Source organism: Oncorhynchus tshawytscha, linkage group LG30 (assembly GCF_018296145.1).
Source record: "Oncorhynchus tshawytscha isolate Ot180627B linkage group LG30, Otsh_v2.0, whole genome shotgun sequence".
In the NCBI taxonomy this organism is placed as follows: domain Eukaryota; kingdom Metazoa; phylum Chordata; class Actinopteri; order Salmoniformes; family Salmonidae; genus Oncorhynchus; species Oncorhynchus tshawytscha.
Window position 1 is genome coordinate 74307 of NC_056458.1, and position 19461 is coordinate 93767.

The 19461-nt window shown below is 45.1% G+C and overlaps 1 protein-coding gene across 7 annotated transcripts; it reads left to right on the forward strand.

Annotated features, from left to right (window-relative positions):
• Positions 1–3400: 3400 nt before the first annotated feature.
• On the forward strand, positions 3401–16880 carry LOC112229059 (NHS-like protein 2). Of its 7 annotated transcripts, none has more exons than XM_042309467.1 (8): positions 3401–3509; positions 3889–3939; positions 4484–4590; positions 5025–5174; positions 13172–15593; positions 15699–15926; positions 16140–16278; positions 16564–16880. In XM_042309467.1, exons 5-8 carry the CDS (start codon positions 13643–13645, stop codon positions 16784–16786), a joined length of 2541 nt encoding a protein of 846 aa, XP_042165401.1. In that variant the 5' UTR covers positions 3401–3509; positions 3889–3939; positions 4484–4590; positions 5025–5174; positions 13172–13642; the 3' UTR covers positions 16787–16880. The 7 variants fall into 7 exon arrangements, with proteins under 7 accessions (XP_042165401.1, XP_024250727.2, XP_024250724.2 ...); XM_024394959.2 differs by having other exon boundaries at positions 13172–13251; positions 13544–15926; XM_024394956.2 differs by having other exon boundaries at positions 13172–15926.
• The last annotated feature ends 2581 nt before the right edge of the window (positions 16881–19461 follow it).

The following is a 19461-nucleotide window of genomic DNA, read 5'->3' on the forward strand; positions in this document are numbered from 1 at the left end:
CCGGCTCCGACGCTCGTCGGATGTGGCAGGGCTTTCAAACTATTAAAGACTGCAAAGGAAAGCACAGCCGAGAGCTCCCCAGTGACAAGAGCCTACCAGACGAGCTAAATAACTTCTATGCTCGCTTCGAGGCAAGTAACACTGAAACATGCATGAGAGCATCAGCTGTTCCAGATGACTGTGTGATCACGCTCTCCGCAGGCGATGTGAGAAAAACCTTTAAACAGGTCAACATTCACAAGGCCGCTGGGCCAGACGGATTACCAGCACATGTACTGCGAGCACATGCTGACCAACTGGCAATTGTCTTCACTGACATTTTCAACCTCTCTCTGTCTGAGTCTGTAATACCAACATGTTTCAAGCAGACCACCATAGTCGCTGTGCCCAAGAACACTAAGGTAACCTGCCTAAATGACCACCGACCCGTAGCACTCACGTCTGTAGCCATGAAATACTTTGAAAGGCTGGTAGTGGCTCACATCAACACCATTATCCCAGAAACCCTAGACCCACTCCAATTTGCATACCACACCAACAGATCCACAGATGACGCAATCTCTATTGCACTCCACACTGCCCTTTCCCACCCAGACAAAAGGAACACCTATGTGAGAATGCTATTCATTGACTACAGTTCAACACCATAATGCCCTCAAAGCTCATCACTAAGCTAAGGACCCTGGAACTAAATACCTCCTTCTGCAACTGACGGGCCGACCCCAGGTGGTAAGGGTAGGTAACAACACATCCGCCACGCTGATCCTCAACACGAGGGCCCCGCAGGGAGGAGCCCAGAGTCCTGACCGTGTGGTGCAAGGACAACAACCTCTCCCTCAACGTGATCAAGACAAAGGAGATGATTGTGGACCACAGGAAAAATTGGACTGAGCATGCCCCCATTCTCATCGACAGTACTGTCCACATCACCAACAAACTAACATGGTCCAAGCACACCAATACAGTCATGAAGAGGGCAAGACAAAACCTATTCCCCCTCAGGAGACTGAAAAGATTTGGCATGGGTCCACAGATCTTCAAAAGGTTTTATAGCTGCTCCATCGAGAGCATCCTGACGGGTTGCATCACTGCCTGGTGTATGGCAACTGCTCGGCCTTTGACCACAAGGCGCTACAGAGGGCAGTGCGTACGGCCCAGTACATCACCGAGGCCAAGCTTCCTGCCATCCAGGACCTCTATACCAGGCGGTGTCAGAGGAAGGCCCTAAAAATTGTCAAAGACTCCAGCCACCCTAGTCATAGACTGTTCTCTGTGCTACCGCATGGCAAGTGGTATCGGAGTGCCGAGTCTAGGTCCAAGAGGCTTCTAAACAACTTCTACCCCCAAGTCATAAGACTTACAGAACAGCTAATCAAATGGCTACCCAGACTATTTGCATTGCCGCCCCCCGCCCCCACACTGCTGCTACTCTCTGTTATTATTTATGCATAGCCACTTTAATAACTCTACCTACATGTACATAATTACCTCAATTACCCTGACAACGATGCCACCGCACATTGACCCATTGACTCTGTACCCGTACCCCTGTATATAGCGCCGCTCCCCACTATTGTTATTTACTGCTGCTCTTCAATTATTTGCTAGCTAATTTCTCTTACTTTTTTGGGGGGGGTTTAAGGGATTGTAAGTAAGCATTTCACTTTAAGGTCTACACCTGTTGTATTCGGCGCATGTGACAAATAAAAATGTATTTGATTTAGTCAGCTATAATTGAGTGAAACCACTGTCAAGCTTTAGCCTTAACATGGAACTGAAATTAAATAGCTGTCAAAATAGTGATTCGTAAGGCAGCTGAAATCTTTTGACCCTGAAAAGTTTGACCCCAACACTCATGATTACAGAGTAACTCGTTAGCTAGTTAAAAAGGACTGTCAAAAACAAATTGACCCTAAACTGATCTTTGACCTGGCAAAGTATATATTTTTTTGTACTTGTATTTTATAAAGACCAATTAACCAGCAATGTTCCCTCTAAGGTGCGCACATGCAAGGGCAAGCCTCAACAGAAGAAATATGAGCCAGCGCAGAGTAGCACGAGATTGAACTGCAATCGACTTTCTACAGTTTTCCCCTTTAGTTAACACAACAGACATTTCCCCCTTACATTGGGAATTGTGATCGAATCAACTCAAAATGTGCCACTTTCAATGCAATATACTGAAACAAAATAAACTATTCAAGATTTAGTATGCAAAACTAACTGTGAAAGAGATCGTCTTGTAGGCAGAGCACATTGGAGTAGAATTCTATTACGTTGGCAGGCGCGCGACTCAGGCCTGTACTCTACACAGGCAGGTGCCCCACAACCATTCAGACCTGCAGTAGGCCTATATGCAAAGAGCCATTGCCATTTATGGATCTGTGCCATTTACTTTGAACTGGACTGTGTTCTGCCTACAGCGGTCACGAGTAGATGCACTTGTTTTGAGATCAAAGTGAGAGCTGCATGCAGCCACATGTGCACATTTTGTTCATATTCTTTGCTAGTTAGTGAGTTATTAGCCCAGTTATAGCTAATTTAATGGGGGAGTGGTTGTTTCCTTACAAGAGCTCAAAATGTGTGCATTTCTATCCATCTTTAAAAAGGAAAGTCAGGGAAAGAGCTTTTTTTTATGTCTTAAAGAGGAAGCGTTGTATTTTGAGATTGTCTTGAATAGCTAAGTAGCCAATAGGCAGAGCGTAGCATAATTTGTCTGATTCTTTTTTTTTTGTCAAGTGGTTTCTCGCATCAAACACAACATTTTCAGACACCTCCTTGTCTGAAGAACAAGTGGATAAGCACGTTCATGTCAAGCATTGCATGTTTATTTTCAAAAGTCTCATGGAACGTAGACATTGTAACCCCCACACATTGGCTGCGACTGTAGGCTGAATGATAGGACAGCTATTTCCGTGTTAAAATGTAATGGGATGCATATCCTCCATTGTTTTTGACGGTAGGCGACTCTGGTAGGCCTACATTATGATCAAATAGACACAGTAGCCTTCTTGGCCACTGTTAAAGCTGTAACTTAAAGCGGGTACAGCCTCAATGTTCACAGAAAACACACACTTTTTTTTTTGAGGGAACATTGATAACCAGTAATGTTTTACACCATCCATATATCCCCATCATCACTGTAAGACACCCAATCAACTTCAGCAATCCCCAGGAGGGTGTGTGAGCATGATGTCTGCCTGTAAGGAAGCAAGGGGTGTGGTGTACATTCAATGGTTCTCACCCTTCACTGAACCCTTGACCCTGATCATCGAGCCCCAGCCCTAATCACTCCCCTGCTCTGGTTTCCTGTCACAACGCCTGGTACACAGCCACTTCCTGTGTTCTAAGGGAGGGGCTGATTCAGAAGTTACATTTGAGGAACATTGGGTCATATTGGGACATATGTGACATATGTGATAAGAGTGGGGGTTAGAGAGAGACAACTCACCATCTCATTCAGCAGCTTGAGGATGCTGATTCTGAGCTCCTTTCCTGCATGTAAAAAGGTATGTGATTTGGTTTCTATAGTGTAAAGGCTTATTCTATCAAGGGCTGCAGGGTTCGATTGATAACGTCAGTATGGAATGGTGATTTGATGGCCATTCAATAAACTCTCCGTTTTGAGCTCTTGATGATCAGCTAAGGCTCATGGCATGAAGATGACCTGTAGCAAGTTCAAGTATTTCAAAAGTACAATGATTTGCCACTTTAACTTTTCTAAATGTAATGCAGCAAATCAATAAAGATTCAGTGCACTGAAATACAATTTAGTCATGTCGGCATGGTATTATAAAGGAAGAAATGGAATGTTCATGCACCATCTAAGTTTACTCTTGGGAAAGAAGCAAAGCGTGCCTGAATAAACCCCAGCCTTTTCATGTCAAGGATTCACATTGACTCGGATCAAGAAACAATTGTCACAGCAGAGTTGTCTCGGTAAGGTTTGTGTGCATGAATTGTCTGTTGTGTTGTAATGCGTCTACTTTTCTTGCTATGATTAGCACAATCATAAACCCAGCATTCCCACCAAGTTCATGAAGGCCTCAAAAGGCTCTATTCATATGTGTATCACAGAATAGTCTTCGCCTGGCTACCCAGACTCCAGATTCCGGCCAAACGTTACACGCCGCCCGTGGACGTTTAGTCGCAATGAAAAACGAAAGATCAGCTGAATCAATTTTGTGTGAGTCGTCAGACTACACAGGCAATGTATGTGTTGCACTGTTAATTTAGAGGAAAAACTTCAGCGCAGAGGGTGTTTTCCAGAGGTTGTGAAACGCTGGTCAACAGCTCTCTCAACTTAAGTACAAAAGGGTGGACTGTCGTTAGCAGAAGAGAGACCCAGTTTTATCTCTCACCTCAGTTGTTACTGTCAACACCTGCATCAGTAATTTAGTTGAATTTGACTGTATGGCACTTGTTGATTGTTAAAGAAATGTAAAAAATGATACGGACATAAACATGGTTTATCTTTCTACAGCATCTGAAGGGACGTTCCTGAGCGAGCAGCCACTCATGACGTGAACTTCTGAACACACCCATTGAGATAAAAAAATATATCAAAAAAATAAAAACACTGAGGTGATTGTAAGTTGACGTTAAAGTGTCTCAAGCTTTCATTTGTTGATTTACATCAAAAGTTGATGGAGTTGAACATTTCCATCTGGCAAAGTCAATTTAGCAAAACAGCTGGGGCTGACTTGCAAATACAGTACTGTACATTGCATGATTGTGACGTAGAAACGGACATACATTATCTATACTCCTCAGTGTAAACCAACCAAGGCGTACCAGGAATATCAAGTCATGTTAAGTCTGTTATGTCAATTCTTGTCATGCTGCAGCTGTCTTGAGTCCACAGAACTATTTTGATGTCCCAGCCTCTTTGAAACTGTTCAATACCCTTCCTGTCCCTTAGAGGCAAATGTGCTCCACACGCCATCAGAAAACAATTTTGATGTCCATCCTCTGTTCTCCCCTGTCTGTCTTTCTACCTCTCCCTCTCCCTCTCCCTCTCTCAGCATCCGACGAACTCAGAGCAAGCAGCAGCCCACTTCCAATTGTCATGGCAACAGCATGTGAATGCATTGGGCCATAGGTGCAGACTGTAGAGTGGATGTAGGAGTGCGGCATCGGAAGCCACAGCTCTATCTCCTGAAGCAAGCTGTAAGGTAGGAAGGGGACAACACAGAGGTTTGGAGGGGTTTAGGAACATGTTAATCGGGGTCTGTTTTACAGGAAGGTCGAGATGACAGTATGCCACTGCTGTCCGTTCATTCTGTCATAGATTCATTTTGACTTCATGTATGTAGACATGCAGACAGAGCTGTGTTGTTTATGTCAAATAATGGCATGTTTATTGTTCAAATTAGTATGTATTTATCCAAGGAAGTCGAGGGTCTCTGTCTATCTACAGTGTGTACACGTCTCTCTCGCTATCTCCATCTCGCTCTCATCTATCTGGAAAGGTAAAACATGAACATGATTATGTCAGCAAGCCCTCTATTTTAAGCGTTGTTGTTATTGTGTGCGTGTGCATTGTGAGAGGTTGTGTGTGCGTGTGCAATGTGCATGCATTTGTGGGTGCATGTATGCATGTGTGAGTGTGTGCATGAATGTGTGCATGCATGTGTGTGTGTGTGTGTGTGTGTGTATGTATATATGTGTATATATACAGTACCAGTCAAAAGTTTGGACACACCTGCTAATTCAACGGTTTTTCTTAATTTGCACTATTTTCTACATTGTAGAATAATAGTGAAGACATCAACACTATGAAATAACAAATATGGACTCATGTAGTAACCAAGAAAAAGTGTTAAACAAATCAAAATGTATTCTACATTTGAGATTCTTCAAAGAAGTCACCCTTTGCCTTGATGACGGCTTTGCATATTCTTGGTATTATCTCAACCAGCTTCACCTGGAATGCTTTCCCAACAGACTTGAAGGAGTCCCCACATATGCTGAGCACTTGTTGGCTGCTTTTCTTTCACCTTGCAGTCCAACTCATTACAAACCATCTCAATTGGGTTGGGGTCAGGTGATTGTGGAGGCCAGGTCATCTTATGCAGCACTCCATCACTCTCCTTCTTGGTCAAATAGCCCTTACACAGCCTGGAGATGTCTTTTGGGTCATTGTCCTGTTGAAAAACAAATGATAGTCCCACTAAGAGCAAACCCGATGGGATGGTGTATCACTGCAGAATACTGTGGTAGCCATGCAGGTTAAGTGTGCCTTGAATTCTAAATAAATCACTGACAGTGTCACCAGCAAAGCACCATCACACCTCCTCCTCCATGCTTCACGGTGGGAACCACACATGCGGAGATCATCCGTTCACCTACTCTGCGTCTCACAAAGACACGGTGGTTGGAACTAAAAATCTCAAATTTGGACTCATCAGACCAAAGGACGGAATTCCACATGTCTAATGTCCATTGCTCATGTTTCTTGGCCCAAGCAAGTCTCTTCTTCCTATTTGTGTCCTTTAGTAGGTGTTTCTTTGCAGCAGTTGGACCATGAAGGCCTGATTCACGCAGTCTCCTCTGAACAGTTGATGTTGAGATGTGTCTGTTACTTGAACTCAGTAGAGCATTTATTTGGGCTGCAATTTCTGAGGCTAGTAACTCGAATGAACGTATCCTCTGCAGCAGAGGTAACTCTGGGTCTTCCTTTCCTGTGGTGGTCCTCATGAGAGCCAGTTTCATCACAGCGCTTGAGGGTTTTTGCGACTGCACTTGAAGAAACTTTCAAAGTTATTGACATTTTCCAAATTGACTGACCTACATGTCTTAAAGTAATGATAGACTAATTTCTCTTTGCTTATTTGAGCTGTTCCTGCCATAATAATGGACTTGGTCTTTTACCAAATAGGCTATCTTCTGCATACCACCCCTACCTTGTCACAACACAACTGATTGGCTCAAACACATTACGATGGAAAGAAATTCCACAAATTAACATTTAACAAGGTACACCTGTTAATTGAAATGTATTCCAGGAAGCATGAAGCTGGTTGAGAGAATGCCAAGAAAGTGCAAAGCTGAGATTCAACAATGTAGAAAATAGTACAAATAAAGAAAAATCTTAGAATGTATAGGTGTCCAAACCTTTTGACTGGTACTGTATGTACGTACACACACACACACACACACACACACACACACACACACACACACACACACACACACACACACACACACACACACACACACACACACACACACACACACACACACACACACACATAAACAACTTAAATATTACATTGACATAAGTATTCAGACCCTCTACTCAGTACTTTGTTGAAGCACCTTTGGCAGTGATTACAGCCTGGAGTCTCCTTGGGTATGATGCTACAGGCTTGGTACACCTGTATTTGGGGAGTTTATCCAATTCTTCTCTGCAGATCATCTCAAGCTCTGTCAGGTTGGATGGGGAGCTTCACTGCACAGCTATTTACAGGTCTCTCCAGAGATGTTCGATCAGGTTCAAGTGCAGGCTCTGGCTGGGCTACTCAAGAACATTCAGAGACTTGTCCCGAAACCACTCCTGTGTTGTCTTGGCTGTGTGCCTAGGGTCTTTGTCCTTTTGGAAGGTGAACCTTCTCCCCAATCTGAGGTCTTGAGTGCTCTGGAGCAGGTTTTCGTCAAAAATCTCTCTGTACTTTGCTCCATTCATCTTTCCCCCAATCCTGACTAGTCTCCCAGTCCCTGCCGCTGAAAAACATCCACACAGCATTATGCTGCCACCACCATGCTTCACCGTAGGGATGGTGCCAGGTTTCCTCCAGATGTGATGCCTGATATTCAGGCCAAAGAGTTCAATCTTGGTTTTATCAGACCAGAGCATCTTGTTTCTCATGGTCAAAGTCCTTTAGGACTTTCCCAGACCTGACTGCCCTTAACCAACACAAAAACATCATATGGCGTTCTGCATTAGCATCGAACAGCCCCCGTGATATGCAGCTGTTCAGGGAAGCTAGAAACCATTATACACAGGCAGTTAGAAAAGCCAAGGCTAGCTTTTTCAAGCTGAAATTTGCTTCCTGCAACACTAACTCAAAAAAGTTCTGGGACACTGTAAAGTCCATGGAGAATAAGAACACCTCCTCCCAGCTGCCCACTGCATTGAAGATAGGCAACACTGTCACCACTGATAAATCCACCATAATTGAGAATTTCAATAAGCATTTTTCTACGGCTGGCCATGCTTTCCACCTGGCTACTCCTATCCCGGTCAACAGCACTGAACCCCACACAGCAACTCGCCCAAGCCTTCCCCATTTCTCCTTCTCCCAAATCCGTTCAGCTGATGTTCTGAATGAGCTGCAAAATCTGGACCCCTACAAATCAGCCGGGCTAGGCAATCTGGACCCTTTCTTTCTAAAATTATCTGCCGAAATTGTTGCCACCCCTATTACTAGCCTGTTCAACCTCTCTTTCGTGTCATCTGAGATTCCCAAAGATTGGAAAGCAGCTGCGGTCATCCCCCTCTTCTTACTCTTGACCCAAACTGCTACAGACCTATATCTATCCTACCATGCCTTTCTAAGGTCTTCGAAAGCCAAGTCAACAAACAGATTACCGACCATTTCGAATCTCACCATACCTTCTCTGCTATGCAATCTGGTTTCAGAGCTGGTCATGGGTGCACCTCAGCCACGCTCAAGGTCCTAAATGATATCTTAACCGCCATCGATAAGAAACATTACTGTGCAGCCGTATTCATTGATCTGGCCAAGGCTTTCGACTCTGTCAATCACCACATCCTCATCGGCAGACTCGACAGCCTTGGTTTCTCAAATGATTGCCTCGCCTGGTTCACCAACTACTTCTCTGATAGAGTTCAGTGTGTCAAATCGGAGGATCTGCTGTCCGGACCTCTGGCAGTCTCTATGGGGGTGCCACAGGGTTCAATTCTTGGACCGACTCTCTTCTCTGTATACATCAATGAGGTCGCTCTTGCTGCTGGTGAGTCTCTGATCCACCTCTACGCAGACGACACCATTCTGTATACTTCTGGCCCTTCTTTGGACACTGTGTTAACAACCCTCCAGGCAAGCTTCAATGCCATACAACTCTCCTTCCGTGGCCTCCAATTGCACTTAAATACAAGTAAAACTAAATGCATGCTCTTCAACCGATCGCTACCTGCACCTACCCGCCTGTCCAACATCACTACTCTGGACGGCTCGGACTTAGAATACGTGGACAACTACAAATACTTAGGTGTCTGGTTAGACTGTAAACTCTCCTTCCAGACCCATATCAAACATCTCCAATCCAAAGTTAAATCTAGAATTGGCTTCCTATTTCGCAACAAAGCATCCTTCACTCATGCTGCCAAACATACCCTTGTAAAACTGACCATCCTACCAATCCTCGACTTTGGCGATGTCATTTACAAAATAGCCTCCAATACCCTACTCAACAAATTGGATGCAGTCTATCACAGTGCAATCCGTTTTGTCACCAAAGCCCCATATACTACCCACCATTGCGACCTGTACGCTCTCGTTGGCTGGCCCTCGCTTCATACTCGTCGCCAAACCCACTGGCTCCATGTCATCTACAAGACCCTGCTAGGTAAAGTCCCCCTTATCTCAGCTCGCTGGTCACCATAGCATCTCCCACCTGTAGCACACGCTCCAGCAGGTATATCTCTAGTCACCCCCAAAACCAATTCTTTCTTTGGCCGCATCTCCTTCCAGTTCTCTGCTGCCAATGACTGGAACGAACTACAAAAATCTCTGAAACTGGAAACACTTATCTCCCTCACTAGCTTTAAGCACCAACTGTCAGAGCAGCTCACAGATTACTGCACCTGTGCATAGCCCACCTATAATTTAGCCCAAACAACTACCTCTTTCACTACTGTATTTAATTTATTTATTTATTTTGCTCCTTTGCACCCCATTATTTTTATTTCTACTTTGCACATTCTTCCATTGCAAATCTACCATTCCAGTGTTTTACTTGCTATATTGTATTTACTTTGCCACCATGGCCTTTTTATGCCTTTACCTCCCTTATCTCACCTCATTTGCTCACATCGTACATAGACTTGTTTATACTGTATTATTGACTGTATGTTTGTTTTACTCCATGTGTAACTCTGTGTCGTTGTATGTGTCGAACTGCTTTGCTTTATCTTGGCCAGGTCGCAATTGTAAATGAGAACTTGTTCTCAACTTGCCTACCTGGTTAAATAAAGGTGAAATAAAAATTAAAAATAAATAAAAGGTGCCTTTTGGCAAACTCCAAGCGGGCTGTAATGTGCCTTTTACAGAGGAGTGGCTTCCGTCTGGCCACTCTACCATAAAGGCCTGATTGGTGGAGTGCTGCAGAGATGGTTGTCCTTCTGGAAGGTTCTACCATCTCCACAGAGGAACTCTGGAGCTCTGTCAGAGTGACCATCGGTTTCTTGGTCACTTCCCTGACAAAGGCCCAGTTTGGCTGGGCGGCCAGCTCTAGGAAGAGTCTTGGTGATTCCAAACTTCTTCCATTTAAGAATGATAGAGGCCACTGTGTTCTTGGGGACCTTAACTGCTGCAGACATTTTTTGGTACGTTTCCCCAGATCTCTGCCTGGACAAAATCCTGCCTCGGAGCTCTATGGACAATTCCTTCGACCTGATGTCTTGGTTTTTGCTCTGACATGCACTGTCAACTGTTGGACCTTATATAGACAGGTGTGTGCCTTTCCAAATCAAATCCAATCAATTACTGAGGAGTATTTCTGTCTGTAATAAAGACGTTTTGTGGGGAAAAACTCATTCTGATTGGCTGTGCCTGGCTCCCCAGTGGGTGGGCCTAGCTGCCAAGTGGGTGGACCTATGCCCTCCCAGGCCCACTCATGGCTGCACTCCTGCCCTGACTGATTTCCTTATCTGAACTGTAACTCAGTAAAAATCTTTTAAATGTTTGTATGCTGTGTTTATATCTATCTATATGTTTAGTTCGAGGAAAGGTAGTGGGACTGATCCTATCTAAATGGGGTAATTCCATTTGAATTCAATCACTTTTTGACATCATACCTTTTGCCCCATGGAAGTGGTCAGAAAGTGACTTTTTGAACCGGAATGCCAAAACATGTAGGAGATAAAAGGTGCTCAAAGTTGACCCATTTTTCGATACCCCACAATACCACGAGACATCCATGTCTTCATCACTGGAAAAGATAAACGGTCGAGAGTGATACAATTGAACCCCATCAGTCCCAAGACCCTGTTTTTTCTCTCCATTTTTCTGACGTTCATTTATCCGCGTGTCAGACTAACGGTTTGTTGGAGTCATTGGATTAAAAGCTTACAGTGCTGTCAAACTCTTTTTATTATTCCTTGAAAAAAAATGAAATTGTCATTTTGATACCTTTTTAATGTCAATGATCTAAAATAACATAAACCTAAAAATACTTTAAAAAATCTTCATATTTGCATATTAAACCCCATTTCACATCATATGAGTTTTTTTTGTGGTGCCAGCCATCGATTGAGACACAACATGCTCTTGAAAACAGTGTGGCTGTCATTTCAATCATAGATATAGAATTCATAGAATGGACCTATCCCTTCAGACCACTGCAATGTAGCTGCTACACCATTGAAACGTAAATTAAATTGTAGCTTCTAATTACTACCACAAAGATGACCGCAGGGCCACCCACCGTCGAATGTCAACTTAAATGTTCATGTTTATTCTGTTATCTATGTGTGTTTCAATAGGTTTCCTATGCTGGATTGACAGTGTAACTTGAAACAACAGATATTCCCATTCAAGTCAACATTCTCTGATGTGTGGACCTTCAACCATCTTTGTGGTACCATTTGAAAGTTGACATTTCAATTGTATTCCCATTTTAGTACATTTATCAGTCAAAACATGACACCCACCCTGTATTCAAGAGCGTGTTGAGTCTCAACCGATGGCGGGCACATCACAAATACCTCAGATGTAAAAAAAATTCTAAGCATATGTGAATATAAAGGGGAAAAAATCAAGAGTTAATATGTTTTTAAATAGTTGACATTAAAGGCAAAAAGTTCATGCAGAAATGATAAAATAGTTTGACAACCCTCTTTGTAATCTTTTCAATTATATAAATCTCAACTGTTCATCTTTTCCAGTGATGAATTTGATTTTTTTTTTAAATGTTTGAATTGATCCTTTATTTAACAAGGCAAGACAGTTAAGAACAAGTTCTTATTTACAATGACGGCCCTAACCCAGCCAAACCTGGACGACGCTGGGCCAATTGACATCTACCCTATAGGACTCACAATCACTGCCGGTTATGATACAGCCTAGATGAAGACATGGATGTCTCATGGTATGGTAGGGTATGCAAAACGGGTCAAATTTAATCACCTTTATCTCCTGAATGTTTTGGCATTCAGGTCCAAAAAGTCACTTTCTGAGCACTTCTACAATGAGCAAATATGTACGGGAGGTTTCATTCAAATCAAAAGGGGTGTTGTCAAAAAGGGAATCACTTCAAATGGATTTACCCAATGGCAACTGACCCATGCAAAAACATTCTCTTGAATCCATCATAACCCACTTAGCATTTACAAGAAAGAAAGTGTTAAATGTCGTTTTTTCCTAAATAGTATATTGTTCAGAGAGTTGTCAAGGGAGAAAGCAGGTGATAGAACGGAAATGAAAATGGAAGGAAAGAGGGATTTTGGACTGAAAGCAATTAAGGTTTAGTCCAGCAATGAAAGAGGTGGGGATTCCATGAGCAGCTGTACACAACAGTCTTTACCCTACTAGTTGTCCCAAAAGAAGGTGCACCCTCCAACAATAACAGATGATCATTTCCCCCATGAAACAGCATTGACCATCTTCATTAGCTAACTTCATCCGCACTCTCTCGGACAGTGCTGAGACTTGCTATCAAGAATTCCATTGTTGAATGGGTAGATCTCAAAGCAACATTCATCACACTAGCCTTGAAACTATTACTACACTGCTCCTACCATCTCTTAATTCCTGTTCAATAAATAACAGGTTGGTATTCGTAATAGAGTTTGTCAATCTACCACAATCAAAAATGTACATTTTTTAACACACTGTTTCCCTTTTTATCAATGGCCATGGCTTTGTTGTTGTTGTTGGCATGATCACTGGATTAGCTTTTTGCCTATCTTCTTCATCCAATGCAGTGTAAATGGTGAGAAACCAGACATCACGCAGTATAGATCTCATCTGGGAGTGTTTTTGTGCTCTGACTATGGATGAACAGGTAGCAGTTGCCATGGCAAACACCCACTCTTTCTTTATCAAGCACAAGACCAAGATAAGTAGACATTTTCTGACGTCCTTCCTTCTTCCCAGCCACAGCTCTCTCTCGCCCATCTCCTACTGTCACACTCTCTATATATACAGTATCCTTCTACTCAATGAACTACGTCTTAATTCAAAAGGGAAATTAACAAAAGGCAGAATAGCATATATTGGTTTTATTTCTGAGACCAAGATGAACACCCCACTATGCTCGCACTCACACAACTTGTTTCTTCTCTCTTCTCATCCAGCTGAATGAAAAGTGAAACCCCGTTCTCTAAAGAGGAGCCATCTCTGCTCAGCCAATCAGCCTGTGATCTGCCTGGTCTCTGAGGAAAGTCTCTGATGCCATGGAGCACAGGGCCCTGATGTATACCAGTCAACCTTGGAAGGGGCCCAAGGGCTCCACCTTCACCCCCAACTGGGACACCCCATCATGCCGACCAACCGTCACATCCCTTTGCCCTGACGTGGTAAAGTCCCCGTGTCAACATGCTGCCAACATATGTCACCCTTCAGAAGTCCCTGTGACCTCGCAGTCCCAGCAGATTGGCCCCCACGCCTCAACATCCTCTGGGTATTCTGCCACTGCCAACACTGCCAGTAGAAAAGCTGAAAAGGAGTGTAATATAGTCATCCCCATTCAAAATGAGGAGACGGCCCTGCCAGCATACAACCCTGGGTTTCGCGGACGCTCCTTCTCCGCAGCCACTGCCTCCCACCCAGTCCCACCCAGACACAGATGTGACAGCTACGTCCACCTATGCCCCGACAACGGCTCAGAGGACACTAGCAGAGGCGACGCCTCCCAGTTGAGCCCAGACGTCTCCCCTGATCACGGTGGTCCACGGTCGCGGTCCCGCAGCATCATCCTGAGGAAGACAAAGAGGAGGCCGGCGCCGCCAACCCGTAGCGTGTCCCTCAGGAGAGAATCTGCCACCAAGCTCAGAGACAACAGGACTAAGAGCCTTTATATCGACAGGGACCCTGCCCCCCATGACTCATTCCTGCCTGACCTCATCCTCATCTCCACACCGAGGACAGAGGAGGTGCTGTGCCTGGAGCAGTCCCAGCCTGTACAGGCCCGGGTTGGGCCACCAGTCAACGACAATGGGCAGCTACGTGAAGTAAGGTCTATTGAGCCCTGCTGTCTCATGTCAAGCTCAGGTCCTGCAATGGGTGTACCTGTAAATGAGGGAAGAAAAGCCTCCAGCAGGTCAGAATCGGTCAGACCCCTTCCCCCCTTGCAACGCCCGCAGTCTCTAACTTGTAAGCAGTCCCCCTTCCAACAACCTGCCTCAGTCTCTCCCTCCAGTAGCCAGTCCAGCTCTCAGTGTGAGACTCATTCCCCTCCTGTCCTCACATCTGCCATCATGGGACCCTCCCCCTTGGGCTGCAGGATGCGCCCCAAGTCCTCCACCTCGCCCACCTCCCCCAGATCCAGCAGGCTGCGGCTATCCTTGGAGTTGCCAGGAGTCGTCCCTCTCCCAGACCCGGCGGTGATCAAACCCAAAGCCACCCGGCGACACTCAGAGTCCTCTGGGTCGTCTGGCACCACCAGACCCAGACAGAGGCTGAGCTCCAGCATGATGGTGATGCCTGTGGTGACCCAGGAGGATCTCAGCAATGTGCGTTTGCGTTCCGTCAGCAGCTCAGACTCTGACAAAGGCCTGGAGGGCTCACCTGAAGTCATCAGGGAGGAGGAGCTGGAACAGGAGCTAGAGCTGGAGAGCTGCCCACTGGTCCACCACAGTCCTAAAGCTAAACCACCTGTTGCTGCTAAGCCCCCTGCACACAAATGGCCACCGATACATTTGGTAAAGTCTTCCTCAGTCTCTACTCATTTCCCAGAGACCATTCCAGCCTCACCAAGAGAGAACCAGGGGGACATGTATATGGTGGAAAGGAGACCAAAACCTAAAAGGTCGCACCAGCTTCCTCGTGTTGCCAGTGATGGGGTTATGGTTGAGAGGCAGCAAGCTGTAGACAGGCAACAATATGATGACCCACACCCACCACCCACCTCCTGCCATTCAGAGAACAGGGATGTGAGAAGGACCTCTCCCACCAGGACCTCATTTCTCCTAGCTGAACTGGATAGGAAGAAGAAGATGGTTCCCCCTCCAGTCGCAAAGAAACCGGATGTCCTCTTCATGTCCTCCATCAGCTCACTGGGACAGAAGAGTAATAGGAACCATGTCTGGTCTGGGCCCAGTGGTGCTTACCAGTCTCCTGCCAGTGCATACCAGTCTCCTGCCAGTGCATACCAGTCTCCTGCCACTGCATATCAGTCTCCTGCCAGTGCATACCAGTCTCCTGCCACTGCATATCAGTCTCCTGCCAGTGATTACCAGTCTCCTGCCAGTGCATACCAGTCTCCTGCCACTGCATACCAGTCTCCTGCAGCTGCATACCAGTCTCCTGCCAGTGCATACCAGTCTCCTGCCAGTGCATATCAGTCTCCTGCCACTGCATACCAGTCTCCTGCCAGTGCATACCAGTCTCCTGCCAGTGCATACCAGTCTCCTGCCAGTACATACCAGTCTCCTGCCAGTGCATACCAGTCTCCTGCCAGTGCATACCGAGACAAAGACTTTACTGGACAAGATCTCAACCATCACAGTATAAGAGATGGTATTCTTCATTTTATAAGAGCAACTAATTCGCACTGTTTTGAACTCTGCATGCTATCTGTAACCATCACCTGTAACCATCTTTATAGTTTGTTGTTACTATCGAGTCAATATGTACAAATAATATGTAGGATGGCATGAGTTAGTTCTTAAACTAAGAGTTAGCTCATGCACGAAGTAATGGAAATGACACTGTGTTATATTTTTCCAACAGGGTTCGTCCTAGATGAGAACTGTGAAGAGAGGAGGGCAATGTCTCAGATGAGAACACTGTGCCTCGGGGAGGAAGAGGAGGAAGAGTTGGAGCACAACTCACAGTCAACTACTGAGGACCTATTCACCATCATACACAGGTAATGGGACTTACTGTTCCCCAAAATAGAATTGTGACAGACACACAAAACAAACTACCCGTATTACGTAAGTGAAAGAGATCCAGAGATGGGCCCTGTTCACTTTCATGCACACTAAATTAGTTACATAATTCCATCCAACAAAATAACCAAACATTACCACACTTCACAAAGAAATATGTTGTCAGAATTATTTTCAACTTATGTTTTTTAAAAAACATTTTTTTTTTAATATCTTCTTCACAAGTGTATTAATTTGGCTACTTTCGGTCTCCCTTTTTTAAGGTCCAAGAAGAAACTCCTGGGTCGCAAAGAAACAGCTGACAGCAGGCAAGGTTATGGATCCCCCATTAAAGGCATCCAGGGGGTTGTCCAGAAGTCAAGCTCCAAAAATGACAACTTCATGGCTTTTCTGCAGAGGCGGAGGAGCAATAAATCCAACTCTGGGGAGAGACTGTCAGCCGCTGAACTGCTGAAGAGTACCAAACCACTGGTCGGTCAGCCATAGAGCATCAAACAACTCCAATGTTTATGTTTCTCAATGTGTTGCAAACACTTATCACTCAATATGGGGCATGAGGGTATTGTGGACAATCAGGGACGGGGGGACTGGGAGAGGGACGGGGGGACGGGGGGCTATTGTTTATATTGCTTTACGTGCTACACCGACAACTTGTTTCTGTGATGGCAATACAGCGTACAGAGGTCTAACTGTGAATATGACAACATGTTGCCCAGCTGTGTTTTGCTTATGAGCTGAGACAATCTATCACGTCAACATATTTGTCTTGCCTGGACTTGTGATGCTTACACCATTTGTTTTTGAGCTGCCAACATTTGTGCTTTTGGTCATGTGTCGCTCAGAAATAAAACAAAAAGCTGCTTGTGTGTCTATGACAGATCATTAGTATGCGTCTGACCTAACCACTGCTGCCCAAACCGGATGCCCTTATTTACTCGGACAAGCGAACGGCTCAACGTGATTGCTGTTTTATTGACTGGCTTTTCATCAATGAATAATTCCTCCAGTGTCAGGGATATTGAACTGATATCAATTCAAGATATGTTCAAGGGACAATGTTTTTCGCCCAATATTTCCCTATAACAATTACATTGCATTCAAAATTGGTAAACTGGTAGGGCTGTGAAAAAGAGCCATTTAAGTCATTCAAGAACATAGTCACTCAAAAGTGGGGATTGCTAAACATTCAAGCCAAGCAAGGGGACTCTGAGCATGAGAGGTGTTACTGAGAGTGTTAGAGATAGATAGATGGGACTTAATATATTAAATATATATATATATAGACACAGCTCAAAAAAATAAAGGGAACACTTAAACAACACAATGTAACTCCAAGTCAATCACACTTCTGTGAAATCAAAAATCAAAATCAAATCAAATGTATTTATATAGCCCTTCGTACATCAGCTGATATCTCAAAGTGCTGTACAGTAACCCAGCCTAAAACCCCAAACAGCAAGCAATGCAGGTGTAGAAGCACGGTGGCTAGGAAAAACTCCCTAGAAAGGCCAAAACCTAGGATGAAACCTAGAGAGGAACCAGGCTATGTGGGGTGGCCAGTCCTCTTCTGGCTGTGCCGGGTGGAGATTATAACAGAACATGGCCAAGATGTTCAAATGTTCATAAATGACCAGCATGGTCGTATAATAATAAGGCAGAACAGTTGAAACTGGAGCCGCAGCACGGTCAGATGGACTGGGGACAGCAAGGAGTCATCATGTCAGGTAGTCCTGGGGAAATCAAACTGTCCACTTAGGAAGCAACACTGATTGACAATACATTTCACATGCTGTTGTGCAAATGGAATAGACAACAGTTGGAAATTATAGGCAATTAGCAAGACACCCCCAATAAAGGAATGGTTCTGCAGGTGATAACCACAGATCACTTCTCAGTTCCTATGCTTCCTGGCTGATGTTTTGGTCACTTTTGAATGCTGGCGGTGCTTTCACTCTCGTGGTAGCATGAGACGGAGTCTACAACCCACACAAGTGGCTCAGGTAGTGCAGCTCATCCAGGATGGAATATCAATGCGAGCTGTGGCAAGAAGGTTTGCTGTGTCTGTCAGCGTAGTGTCCAGAGCATGGAGGCGCTACCAGGAGACAGGCCAGTACCGCTACCTCCGCCTTTGTGCAAGGAGGAGCAGGAGGAGCACTGCCAGAGCCCTGCAAAATGAGCTCCAGCAGGCCACAAATGTGCATGTGTCTGCTCAAACGGTCAGAAACAGACTCCATGAGGGTGGGATGAGGGCCCAACATCCACAGGTGGGGGTTGTGCTTACAGCCCAACACCGTGCAGGACGTTTGGCATTTGCCAGAGAACACCGAGATTGGCAAATTCGCCACTGGCGCCCAGTGCTCTTCACAGATGAAAGCAGGTTCACACTGAGCACATGTGACAGACGTGACAGTCTGGAGACGCCGTGGAGAACGTTCTGCTGCCTGCAACATCCTCCAGCATGACCGGTTTGGCGGTGGGTCAGTCATGGTGTGAGGTGGCATTTCTTTGGGGAGCCGCACAGCCCTCCATGTGCTCGCCAGAGGTAGCCTGACTGCCATTAGGTACCGAGATGAGATCCTCAGACCCCTTGTGAGACCATATGCTGGTGCGGTTGGGCCTGGGTTCCTCCTAATGCAAGACAATGCTAGACCTCATGTGGCTGGAGTGTGTCAGCAGTTCCTGCAAGAGGAAGGCATTGATGCTATGGACTGGCCCGCCCGTTCCCCAGACCTGAATCCAATTGAGCACATCTGGGACATCATGTCTCGCTCTATCCACCAACGCCACGTTGCACCACAGACTGTCCAGGAGTTGGTGGATGATTTAGTCCAGGTCTGGGAGGAGATCCCTCAGGAGACCATCCGCCACCTCATCAGGAGCATGCCCAGGCATTGTAGGGAGGTCATACAGGCACGTGGAGGCCACACACACTACTAAGCCTCATTTTGACTTGTTTTAAGGACATTACATCAAAGTTGGATCAGCCTGTAGTGTGGTTTTCCACTTTAATTTTGAGTGTGACTCCAAATCCAGACCTCCATGGGTTGATAAATTTGATTTCCATTGATAATTTTTGTGTGATTTTGTTGTCAGCACATTCAACTATGTAAAGAAAAAAGTATTTAAAAAGAATATTTCATTCATTCAGATCTAGGATGTGT